The following is a 13,185-nucleotide window of genomic DNA, read 5'->3' as shown; positions in this document are numbered from 1 at the left end:
AGCAGCCTGGGGGCCTCCTTCCTGGAGCTCCACACCCTCTTCTCCACAGCCCAGGTGGCCCAGGCCTCAGCCCCTCCACCCCTGACAGTGGCCACCAGGCAGAACAGGCCTTGCTGTTTTCTCAGGGTTGCACAATGCGGAATATGACCTGTGGATGAGGACAGCCACTGGTCTCCAGTAAGTTACCCTTTGCAGTTTTGTAGGAGAAATGACCTGCAGGGACTCTCCCCCAGGCACCAGTCCAGCTCTCCTTCTCACCCCATGACCCCAGCAGGGATGGCTCAGTATAAATGCAGCCACCTGTCCCCAGCAGGTCTGCTCCACCGGGTTCAGGTGAGAAAGTTCTCCACGGAGTGATTTCTTTGAAAACACTTACTTTAAATCTTCTCTTCTGTATTTGTCCTGAATGAGGTCAGTGCTGGCAGCGTGGTGCATGGGAAATGCTTTTTGATTAATTACAGGCTGCTTTAGCAAGACACAGCTACGTCCCAGCTGCTCTCTTCTTCCACCATAGACACCTTGGTGACCTCTTAGACAGGCTTGGGTTCAGGGTTGGTGGGTTCAGAGCTGAGGGCTAGTGGCTCCGAGTGAGGTCCTACTGCAATATTGCCTAGGTGGACCACTGAGAGTCTAATGAGAACAAGTGGAAAGAACAGCCGGGCTCTCCTCGACATACAAATCTCCAAGTGGGTGTACAAGGCTTGTCCGTGTCTCCCTGACCCTCTCCTTTCATTTCAGCACAATGAAGCTTTTCACAGGCCTCATTCTCTGCTCCTTGGTGCTGGGAGTCCACAGCCGATGGTTTTCCTTCCTTGGCGAGGCTTATGACGGTAAGGCTGGTGGAGGGGGGATGACACCCATGGGCCTCTGGGATTCACCATGAGCGCTCTTAAGGGTTGGAGCTACTGTCTTAGGCGGTGCTGCCCTATGTGGTAGAATGTGCCAGGTGTTTGGGGAGCTTTTTTCAGACAGATTGAAAACCACAGGATTTATGTCGATCAGTCACTAGAGAAAGAACAGTCATCATTCCCAGCTGAAATGGAAGTTTGAATGGAAGACATAAAATAAGTCTTGAAATGGTACAGCATTTCCCTCAGACCAATTGCATGAAGGAGGATGGAAGCTATCCATCTATTTCCCCTCTCTTCTTCTCTCCCTCCACTCATTTCTCCCTTCCTCCCTCCCTTTCCCTCTTCCTTCCTTCCTTCCTCTCTTCTTCTTCTCTTCCTTCTTACCTTCCATTTCCTAATTGGATAATTCAGGGACCTTCAGCTTAGCTCTTCCTCCTGCTTCCTATACTCAGTGACACTGTCCCTGGTTCAGTCTGTTTCCTACCCTTTTATAGCCTTTTAACTGACAAAAAAACCCGTGTGCGACCGGGGTGGGGAGCCTAATAACATATCTCAAGCTTCCGGTAGGAACTCGGCCCTTATATGCACTTCAGGGTGAGCAACTCTCCTATTTTGCCCAGGTCTGAGGACTTTTCCAGGACACTTTCAATGCTAACTGGGGCAGTTCCTGGAAAACAGGTGCAGTTCTGGTTAGGCTGGGACAGGTGGTCACCTACTTACCTGCAGAATACCTCCGTGAGGGAGGCATCTCCCCCCATCTGAAGGGGAGAAAACCGAGGCTGAGAGCAGCCGAGTCTGCTGCCCAGGGACTAAGTGCCAGTCAGCAGGTGGCAGGACAGAAGTTTGAACCCAGCTGTGCACGAGGCCACAGCTCTTGCTGGGCAGACTTGTCCCAGTGCCACTCCCTCAAGCTGGGTGCTTATCAATCTCAGCTGCATGTTGGATTCACCTGGGGAGCAGTGAAAACTATTGATGCCTGAGACCCACCCCAGAGAGTGTGAGGTAACTGGCCTGGGCTGTGAGGTAGGTCTCAGGGGACTTTCAGTACCTCCCCAGCTGATTGGAAGGTGTAACCAGGCTGAGGCAAAGACCCACTGCTCGAGGGCTTGCTTCCTCAGGCAGCCCACGTCATCAATACCGTCCACTAGAAAGTCCTCAGGATGCCATTCACGTGCCTAACAGGCAGGGGAATCAAGTCACATTGAGCGCATTCGCGCAGCAGGAATACATTTCTTAGGCGTCAGGGCAGAGGTGCTGCATGTCTGCCCCTTTCTCAGAATCTGTCCTCCATGTCACCTCCTCACTCACCCAAATCCCCTGGATCTCATCCTATGCGGCTTCCTTTTATAACAGTGGTTCGGGGCCAAGGGCAATTTTGTGTCCTGGAGATATCTGGCAATGTTTGGAAACACTTTTGGTTGTCCCACTTGGGGAATAGGTTGCCCGTTAGTGGGTAAAAGTGAGGGATGCTGTTAAACGTGTTACAATACCCAGGACAGCCCTGAACAGCAAAGAATTATCTGGCTTAAAATGTCAATAGTATGAAGCTGAGGAATCCTGCCCTATAAAGATAGCTCCCTTCTCTCCTTTAAACATATCACATGGAGCCCTAAGTGAGATGCAGTCCAGAGACGGCATCGTAGGGGCCCGACAAGCAGGTCCAACGCAGCTGTGCCCCTCCCCCCATAACGACTCTCATTCGAGTTACCAGGAGCAGGAAACTAGACACAAGAATGCTCTGCTCAATCTATGGCACTCACGGTGCTATAGCCACAGGATGAAACTGAGTCAGTGGAAGATTTTTCATTCCTTGATTCTTCCCTAAGGTGTGTCACAGTTTTCTGTCCACCTGATAATCCTTTCTCTATGTGCTTTCCTCCCAGGGGCTAAAGACATGTGGCGAGCCTACTCTGACATGAAAGAAGCCGGGTACAAAGGTGCAGACAAGTACTTCCACGCCCGGGGCAACTATGACGCTGCCCAAAGGGGACCTGGGGGCGTCTGGGCTGCTGAAGTGATCAGGTACCAGGGGCCCTGAGGATGCAGGGATGGGTGTGAGAGCCTCGGACAGCCAGGAGGGGCCAAGCCCTGGAGAACTTCCTGTAGGGCTGTGGCCTCTCCTCCTCTTATCCACCCTCACCCTCTGTGTCCTGTGCGGGGTCTGAGTGGCTGAAGAGCAGAGCAAGGCTGGTGGGACAGACGATTCCCAAGCCTCCCCCATGGGTGCTGTTCACCCAGCATAAGGGGACCCGCAGGGCTGAGGTGGGCGGAGCCCGGGCAGCCTCAGGCTTCATTCCCTCTTTCCTAGCTCCTGTCAGAGTCCTCGATTCCTTGGAAAGAGGAGAGATGGGGAGGGTGGGCTGTTGCTCGTCAGCCCTGGAGTAATCCCCTACCTGCCCTCCTCCATTCCAGCGATGCCAGGGAGGATATTCAGAGAGTCACAGACCTTTTTAAGCATGGAGACAGTGGCCACGGACGGGAGGACTCGGAGGCCGACCAGTTTGCCAATAGATGGGGCCGGAGCGGCAAAGACCCCAATTACTTCCGACCTCCTGGCCTGCCCGACAAGTACTGAGCTGCCTCTCACTCTGCTCAGGAGACGACGGGGCTGTGAGCCCCCAAGGGCAGGGACGCTGAGCTAGTGAGTTCTCTGTCCACAGAAGCCAGCAGATCTAATAAATGCTTAAGAGATTGAATGTTGAAAACCGTGTATTATTCTTTGATATAAGGACAGCCTGTTTGTTCCCAAGGGGTGATGGCTGGACACCCACGTGAAGGCCGAGTCTGTGCCTGTGTCTTGGGTGTCGGGGCCACAATCTCAGCATCATACAGGGCAGACACCCTGCTCCACCCCTTCCCCTAATCAGACCCGCTCCCCTCCAGGCCCCTCTGGTTACAGTGGTGCTCTTTCTAGGCCCTTCTGTATTCAGGCCTCTTCACTCCCTGGCAGTTGGGTCCTGTCAGCTTCTCTGCCCTGGGGTCTAGTGCCCTTAGTGCGTCCTCAGTGGTGTCTGTGTGCGGGCAGGGGACACAGCCTCGGGACGACTGGATCGTGGAATCCTGCTCCAGCAGCTGCACCTTGATCTTCTGTTCATCTCTCAGCAACACCTACAAATCCATCTATGAACCAATTTCTGTCTGTGCCATCCAGAAGTGCCTCCAACGCTGTCTCCCTTCACTCTATATTCCTTGCCTGATGCAAGTGTCCAGGAATAAACATGTCCAGAAACGGAGGCATAGGGACGCCATCAAGATTAAGTATCAGGAGGTTTTGTATTGCATTGGATATGTATCAGGTCCTTGAGAAGAAGTCACTTTCCCTCCCTGGACCCTTCCCAACAGAGGAAAGCCAGCAGCATGTTACTCTTTTTCCAGTCATGCCGCATGGCTTGTGGGATCTTAGTTCTCCCCCCAGGGATTGAACCCAGGCCCACGGCAGTGAGAGCTCCAAGTCTTAACCACTGGACTGCCACGGAAGTCCCAGCATGTTACCTCTTACTGAGGAAAACAGTGTCTAATAAAAGGGGTTTGGGCCTGTTAGAGCACAGGAATTATGAGTGACTCTATAAATCACAAATTCCTAGAGAAACCAATAACCTTCTTCCTTGGATAAAAATTTGGTTTTGGTGTTTGGTTTTTTCAGATTACAGATTCCAAGAAGTAAAATGATCTAACACTTTAAAGAGTGGGGAACGGGGGCTTCTGTGGTGGCACAGTGGTTAAGAATCCACCTGCCAATGCAGGGGACACGGGTTCGAGCCCTAGTCCGGGAAGATCCCACATGCCGCAAAGCAACTAAGCCTGTGCACCACAACTACCGAGCCTGCGCTCTAGAGCCCGCGAGCCACAACTACTGATCCCACACGCCACAACTACAGAAGCCCGCGCGCCTAGAGCCCGTGCTCCGCAGCAAGAGAAGCCAGCGCAATGAGAAGCCCACGCACCGCAACGAAGAGTAGCCCCCGCTCGCCGCAACTAGAGAAAGCCCGCGTGCAACAACGAAGACCCAATGCAGCCCAAAAAAAAAAAAAAAAAAAAAATGGTGAATAGACTTCTGTATCCAACTTTTATTTCAAGTAATAAAAAGGCTGATTATTAAATTTTTCCTATTTACAATAATTTGGAGAACTTGCTTTATTTAAACTTTCAAGTCATCCTTTCTCCTACTTTTCCTTTCTTTCCCCTCATTTTGCAAATTCTATACCTTCAGTACCTGGGATAGAAATCTAATAGTGAACATTCTCATAACAGGAGTCTCCTTACAACCTGGGGTCTGTTGAGACTTTACCACTAGAGCCCTAAACTCAGCAGTGCTTTGAGCCTGTTCTTGCCAGCCAATCTGCCACCACACTCTCCCTAATCCCGGTTACCCTGCTCCTGCTTTATTTTGTCAGACTCACTTTTCTGAGACACAGCCTCTACGTACACCTCTGACAGTGCCTTCTGATGGGAACTGTATGAGAAAGTTCTCCTGTGACTAACTACCTTACACACTTTTTCTTCCTCCTTGACAAGGAAATTAAACTTGTCTTTCCCCTACAGGGATCATTTCATCATGAATCATCTCCCCTTAGGAGTGCTCCTGAATCCCACTTTCAGAGTAGAAGTGTGTGCCGGTTATCAGTTTATTTACTCTGAGCTCCACGTCCACCCTTCTTTGCCCCGCTTGTGATACTGGAACTGGTAAACATTTCTCCTGTGCCAGCTGGGCACAGTGTTAATCTCTGTCCTTTCAGGGCGCAGGAGGGACGTTATAGGACACAAACACTTCCTGGTTTGTGCTTTCCTTCTGCCCAGCTCCTGTGCTGCTCTTCTCTTGCACAGGACACCCAGTGACACTCACGCCAGGGAGGAAAATGTGCTTGTTCCTCACATGGGCAAAACCTTGCAGAGTCCAGACAGTCAGTAACAGCTTTCCCAATAAAGCACCACATTGAAAACCCTGAGTTCAATCCACATCACTCTTCACTCTTGCACGTTTTCCTCTTCCTCTTTATAGTCAGACTTGTTGAAAACCTGCCCATCTGCACTTTCTGATTCCTCGCTTCTGACTCACACTTGAACCCACACCAGCCTGTCCTCTGTCCCCACCACTCAGCAAAACAGCTCTGGTCACCACTGACCTCCATGTTGCCAAAACCACTGACATGTTTCTCTCCTCCTATCAGGAGGCCTCTGAGCCATGCTCAGCACAGTTGTCCTCTCCCTCCTTCCTGGAAGGTTCTCTCTTGGCTTCATAGTACCACACTCTCCTTTTGCTTCCCTTCAGTTTTCCTTTATCTCCTTAGCTGGGTCTTTTCATCTCCCCAAACTCTAAGTGTCCCTCAGACTTGGTTCTGGGCTCGCACTTTTTATTTCTCTGTATTCTCCCCAACAAGCGCAGCTAATAGTATCTACATGCTGACGCCTCTGAAACTTATATCTCCCCCTCAGAACCTGGTTTCCAAGCTCCATGCTTGTTTATCTGATTGGCCTCCTGAAACCTCTGATTGGATGGCTTCCAGAGATCTCACACTCTGCTTGTCCAAAGGAAACGCTCATCTCCGTCCAGAACTCTTCACCCCCAGGCCACTCCAATTCAGCAAATGACACGACTCTTCCCTCTGTGGCTCACCCCAGATATTGGGGAATGTGCTTGATGCTTCCCTTGCCTTTACCTCCACATCCAATCCACTAGCAAGCCCTGTGATTCTACTTCCAAAATTCATCTCTAGCCCATCAGCTTGGTCTCACGTGCACCTCCACGCTCCTGGCCACACCTGTTCTCACCTGGGTTCCCGCAACAGCTGTCTCAGTAGTCTCCCCATCTTCATGGCTTCCGCCTCTGCTTAAGTGTGACTGTATAGTTTATCATCTAAGCCAAGTCACTTTCCATTGTGAAAGGGACATTATTGATAATTATACCTGGATGACAGGAATAAATTGGAACTGTTCTGGGCAAAATAGGCCTGTCTGTGTAGCATTCAGACTGATCTTTGCAAACCATAATCTGATCATGTGTCCCTTCTGCTTAAAACCCTTTAGCAGATCTGGTCCCTGGTCACCTTCCAGCATCATCTCATGCCACACCCTCTCCAGCCACACTGTTCTTCCCTCAGTCCTACCAACAAGTCAAGCTTTAATTTACCAGGGTGTCTACACATGATATTGCCTTTGCCTAGAACACGCTTCCCACCTCTCCTTCACATGGGTGCTTCCTTTTTTCCTGTGCCTCTCACTTGAAATCTCTCTTCGGAAAGGCCTTCTCTGACTACTCTGAGTGACCTACCATGACTATTCTTTCTTTCTTAGCAATTATCAATATGTGGGATGATTTTGTTCATTTCTCGGTTTACTTTTTCTGTTACTTGGGTGGTTTGTTGGTTTTCATTGTTTTCTTGGTCTCTTACACCCTAGATTGTAACAATTTCTGTCTCATTTATCTAGCACCAAGTAAAGTATCTGGCACATAACAGGACTTCAACAAACACTTATTGAACACATAACGATTGAGAGAATTTATTTTTTAACTTACTAGTAAGAAGGGAATTTTTGCAAGGTAAGAGAAATGCATTACCTTTCTTATAAAACGTATTTCCATTATACACAGATACCACATTTTCTTTATCTATTTATCCATTGATGGACATTTAAGTACTTAGGTTTCTTCCATATATTGGCTGTTGTAAATAATGCTGCAGTTAACATAGGGGTGCATGTATCTTCTAAAAAATTTTTTAATTGAGGTACAGTTGATGTATATTATGTACGTTTCAGGTGTACAACACAGTGATTCACAATTTTTAAAGGTTATACTGCATTTATAGTTATTATAAAGTATTAGCTATTATTCCCTGTGCATCCTTGTAGTTTTATACATAGTAGTTTATACTTCTCAATCCTTTACCCCTATCATGCCCTTCCCTCTCTCTACTAGTAACCACTAATTTGTTCTCTATATCGTGAGTCTGTTGGGGTTTTTTTTGTTGTTGTTATATTCAAGTTTGTTTTATTTTTTAGATTCCACATGTAAGTATGTAAAAGTTCTCATCACAAGAAAAAAATTTCATCACTGTGTATGGTAAGTGATGTTAATTAAACTTATTGGGGTGATCATTTCACAATATGTACCAGTATCAAAACATTACGTTGTATAACTGAAACTAATGTAATGTATTAATTATATCTCAATTAAAATAATAATAATAATAAAGGCCATTCTAATCAGCACCCAGAATCACTGGAAGAGAGGGACCAGAGAGCCTGAGCTTGTGTTTGATCCAGCTGGAGTCAAGTTCCCAGGCACAGAAAGTTTATTTAAGCCTAAATAAACTGAGAACAGAACAAGCTGTGAGACTGTCACCTGGGATCCTCCCAGAAATGCAAAATCTCAAGTTCTACCTCAGATCTACTATGGCAGCCAGGACCAGTTACATAATGTGTGGTACCAGTACCAAATAAAAATGTGCGGACCTTGTTCAGAAATTATTAAAAATTCTAAGATGGTTAAAGCAGGGCATTAACCAAGCACTGGGCCGTGCTAAGCATGGGGCTCTGCACAGCTGCACAAGCCTCATGCCACAAAGATGGGCAGTTTCCTAGGAAAAGCTACACAGACAGCCAGGGGATTAAAAACTCTGATACAAAGTCACTAAACCCAGGCTTTGCCTATTAGTATCAGATAAAATCATGCTTAGATTGCTAGAAGAATATATCAACTCGAATATTCAGATTGATTCAGAGTCGTCCATCTGGAATAATGTATTATTACCTGGGGAAGATGGGAAAACCACAATCTGGGAAAACATTCTCTGTATTTAGGACACGGCGGTGCCAGTTAGTATTTTTCTGAACCCTCTGGGAAGAAATGCCAAGCAGGAATTTTCCAGGCCTCTCTTGTGGTTTGTATTTGATCCACTAAACCAGGGTTGACTGGAAACTCCAGGCTGGTCAACTCTGCACGGCAGCATTGTGTAGTAATTCTGTACTGTTACTCAAGAAGTTTCATGGCATCCAGATTTCTTCTAAATGAAGGAAGGAGAGGGAAAAGCTGGGTTTTGCTCTGACCTTACTCTAAAGTTACTGTTCCTGGTGCAAGGGATGATTTCAGCCCCTTGTTGTGCCCCAAAATGGTTAAGATGGTAAATTTTATGGTATCTGTAGTTTACAATTAAAAAAACGAACTTGACATGTGGAACCTGAAGAAACAGAAACTTGGTGGAATTTCAGCAGGTGGGCTCTGGGGCAAAGGGCAGCTCAGGGTTGATTGAGCAGAGGCACAACCGGAGGGCAAGTGCAGAGCGTGTCCAAGAACAGAGAGCCCAGGATGAGAGACAAACTTGGGCTCTGAAACTGAAAACAAGAGTCCGGGAACAAGTCACAGAGGGCCTTGTCGACAAAAAAATTTTAATCAGTAGTCAATCTAAGAAAGAAATAGAGAATTTTATTCCAGCCGATATGAAGATTATAACTCAGGAGACAGTCTTTCAGAAAGCTCTGAGGGGGAGGCTTCTGGGAGGATGACGGAAGAGTAAGACGCGGAGATCACCTTCCTCCCCACAGATACACCAGAAATACATCTACACGTGGAACAACTCCTACAGAACACCTACTGAACGCTGGCAGAAGACCTCAGACCTCCCAAAAGGCAAGAAACCCCCACGTACCTGGGTAGAGCAAAAGAAAAAAGAATAAACAGAGACAAAAGAATAGGGACGGAACCCGCACCAGTGGGAGGGAGCTGTGAAGGAGGAAAGGTTTCCACACACTAGTAAGACCCTTCGCGGGCGGAGACTGCGGGAGGCGTAGGGGGAAAGCTTCGGAGCCGCGGAGGAGAGCGCAGCCACAAGGGTGCGGAGGGCAAAGCGGCGAGATTCCCGCACAGAGGAACGGTACCGACCAGCACTCACCAGCCCGAGAGACTTGTCTGTTCACCCGCCGGGGCGGGCGGGGCTGGGAGTTAAGGCTCGGGCTTCGGTCGGAGCGCAGGGAGAGGACTGGGGTTGGCGGCGTGAACACAGCCTGCCAGGGGATTAGTGCGCCACGGCTATCTGGGAGGGAGTCCGGGGAAAAGTCTGGACCTGCCTAAGAGGCAAGAGACTTTCTTACCTCTTTGTTTCCTGGTGCACAAGGAGAGGGGATTAAGAGCGCTGCTTAGGGCTTCCCTGGTGGCGCAGTGGTTGAGAGTCCGCCTGCCGATGCAGGGGACACGGGCTCGTGCCCCGTTCCGGGAAGATTCCACATGCCGCGGAGCGGCTGGGCCCGTGAGCCATGGCCGCTGGGCCTGCGCGTCCGGAGCCTGTGCTCCGCAACGGGGGAGGCCACAACAGTGAGAGGCCCACGTACAGCAAAAAAAAAAAAACATCGTTGCTTAAAGGAGCTCCAGAGACGGGCGCGAGCCACGGCTAAAAGCACGGACCCCAGAGACGGGCATGAGATGCTGAGGCTGCTGCTGCCGCCACCAAGAAGCCTGTGTGCGAGCAGAGGTCACTATCCACACCCCCTTCCGGAGAGCCTGTGCAGCCCGCCACTGCAAGGGTGCCGGGATCCAGGGGCAACTCCTCCGGGAGAACGCACGGCGCGCCTCAGGCTGCAGCAACGTCACGCCGGCCTCTGCCGCCGCAGGCTCGCCCCGCACTCCGTGCCCCTCCCTCCCCCCCGGCCTGAGTGAGCCAGAGCCCCCGAATCAGCAGCTCCTTTAACCCCGTCCTGTCTGAGCGAAGAACAGACGCCCTCCGGCGACCTACACGCAGAGGCGGGGCCAAATCCAAAGCTGAGCCCCTGGGAGCTGTGAGAACAAAGAAGAGAAAGGGATATCTTTCCCAGCAGCCTCAGAAACAGCGGATTAAAGCTCTACAATCAACTTGATGTACTGCATCTGTGGAATACATGAATAGACAACGACTCATCCCAAATTAAGGAGGTGGACTTGAGAGCAAGATTTATTATTTTTTCCCCTTTTCCTCTTTTTGTGATTGTGTATGTGTATGCTTCTGTGTGAGATCTTGTCTGTATAGCTTTGCTTCCACAGTTTGTCCTAGGGTTCTATCCGTCCGTTTTTCTGATGTTTTTTTAAGTTTTTTCTTTTTTTCTCTTAATAATTATTTTTTTATTTTAATAACTTTATTATATTTTATCTTACTTTATTTTATTTTACTTTATCTCCTTTCTTTTTTTCCTTCCTTTCCTCCTTCCTTCCTTCCTCCCTCCCTCCCTCCTTTCTTTCTTTCTCTCTTTCTACTTCTACTAATTCTTTCTTTCTACTTTTTCTCCCTTTTATTCTGAGCTGTGTGAATGAAAGGCTCTTAGTGCAGCAGCCAGGAGTCAGTGCTGTGCCTCTGAGGAGGGAGAGCCAACTTCAGGACACTGGTCCACAAGAGACCTCCCAGGTCCACATAATATCAAACGGCGAAAATCTCCCAGAGATCTCCATCTCAACACCAGCACCCAGCTTCACTCAACGACCAGCAAGCTACAGTGCTGGACATCCTATGCCAAACAACTAGCAAGACAGGAACACAACCCCACCCATTAGCAGAGAGGCTGCCTAAAATCATAACAAGTCCACAGACACCCCAAAACACACCACCAGATGTGGACCTGCCCACCAGAAAGACAAGATCCAGCCTCATCCACCAGAACACAGGCACTAGTCCCCTCCACCAGGAAGCCTACACAACCCACTGATCCAACCTTAGCCACTGGGGACAGACACCAAAAACAATGGGAACTACGAACCTTCAGCCTGCAAAAAGGAGACCCCAAACACAGTAAGATAAGCAAAATGAGAAGACAGAAAAACACACAGCAGATGAAGGAGCAAGATAAAAACCCACCAGACCTAACAAATGAAGAGGAAATAGGCAGTCTACCTGAAAAGGAATTCAGAATAATGATAGTAAAGGTGATCCAAAATCTTGGAAATAGAATAGACAAAATGCAAGAAACATTTAACAAGGACCTAGAAGAACTAAAGATGAAACAAACAACGATGAACAACACAATAAATGAAATTAAAAATACTCTAGATGGGATCAATTGCAGAATAACTGAGGCAGAAAAACGGATAAGTGACCTGGAAGATAAAATAGTGGAAATAACTACTGCAGAGCAGAATAAAGAAAAAAGAATGAAAAGAACTGAGGACAGTCTCAGAGACCTCTGGGACAACATCAAATGCACCAACATTCGAATTATAGGGGTTCCAGAAGAAGAAGAGAAAAAGAAAGGGACTGAGAAAATATTTGAAGAGATTATAGTTGAAAACTTCCCTAATATGGGAAAGGAAATAGTTAATCAAGTCCAGGAAGCACAGAGAGTCCCATACAGGATAAATCCAAGGAGAAATACGCCAAGACGCATATTAATCAAACTGTCAAAAATTAAATACAAAGAAAACATATTAAAAGCAGCAAGGGAAAAACAACAAATAACACAAAAGGGAATCCCCATAAGGTTAACAGCTGATCTCTCAGCAGAAACTCTGCAAGCCAGAAGGGAGTGGCAGGACATATTTAAAGTGATGAAGGAGAAAAATCTACAACCAAGATTACTCTACCCAGCAAAGATCTCATTCAGATTTGATGGAGAAATTTAAACCTTTACAGACAAGCAAAAGCTGAGAGAGTTCAGCACCACCAAACCAGCTTTACAACAAATGCTAGAGGAACTTCGCTAGGCAAGAAACACAAGAGAAGGAAAAGACCTACAATAACGAACCCAAAACAATTAAGAAAATGGGAATAGGAACATACATATCGATAATTACCTTAAATGTAAATGGACTAAATGCTCCCACCAAAAGACGCAGATTGGCTGAATGGATACAAAAACAAGACCCATATATATGCTGTCTACAAGAGACCCACTTCAGACCTAGAGACACATACAGACTGAAAGTGAGGGGATGGAAAAAGATATTCCATGCAAATGGAAACCCAAAGAAAGCTGGAGTAGCAATTCTCATATCAGACAAAACAGACTTTAAAATAAAGACTATTACAAGTGATAAAGAAGGACACTACATAATGATCAAGGGATCGATCCAAGAAGAAGATATAACAAATTGTAAATATTTATGCACCCAACATAGGAGCACCTTAATACATAAGGCAAATACTAACAGCCATAAAAGGGGAAATCGACAGTAACACATTCATAGTACGGGACTTTAACAGCCCACTTTCACCAATGGACAGATCATCCAAAATGAAAATAAATAAGGAAACACAAGCTTTAAATGATACATTAAACAAGATGGACTTAATTGATATTTATAGGACATTCCATCCAAAAACAACAGAATACACATTTTTCTCCAGTGCTCATGGAACATTCTCCAGGATAGATCATATCT

At 47.4% G+C, this 13,185-nt stretch overlaps 1 protein-coding gene across 1 annotated transcript; it reads left to right on the top strand.

Moving 5' to 3' along the window:
• Nucleotides 1-742: 742 nt before the first annotated feature.
• Nucleotides 743-3,486, top strand: LOC307189746 (serum amyloid A-2 protein-like; the record flags this gene model as incomplete). The annotated part of the gene is made up of 3 exons (XM_079928168.1): nt 743-830; nt 2,735-2,873; nt 3,264-3,486. The coding sequence occupies 3 exons, from the start codon at nt 743-745 to the stop codon at nt 3,424-3,426; spliced, it is 390 nt and encodes a 129-aa protein (XP_079784294.1). The 3' UTR covers nt 3,427-3,486.
• Between the last annotated feature and the right edge of the window lie 9,699 nt (nt 3,487-13,185).

This window comes from Stenella coeruleoalba, assembly GCF_951394435.1.
Source record: "Stenella coeruleoalba genome assembly, chromosome: 8".
Lineage (NCBI taxonomy): Eukaryota > Metazoa > Chordata > Mammalia > Artiodactyla > Delphinidae > Stenella > Stenella coeruleoalba.
This window is presented reverse-complemented; position numbering and strand designations above follow the sequence as displayed.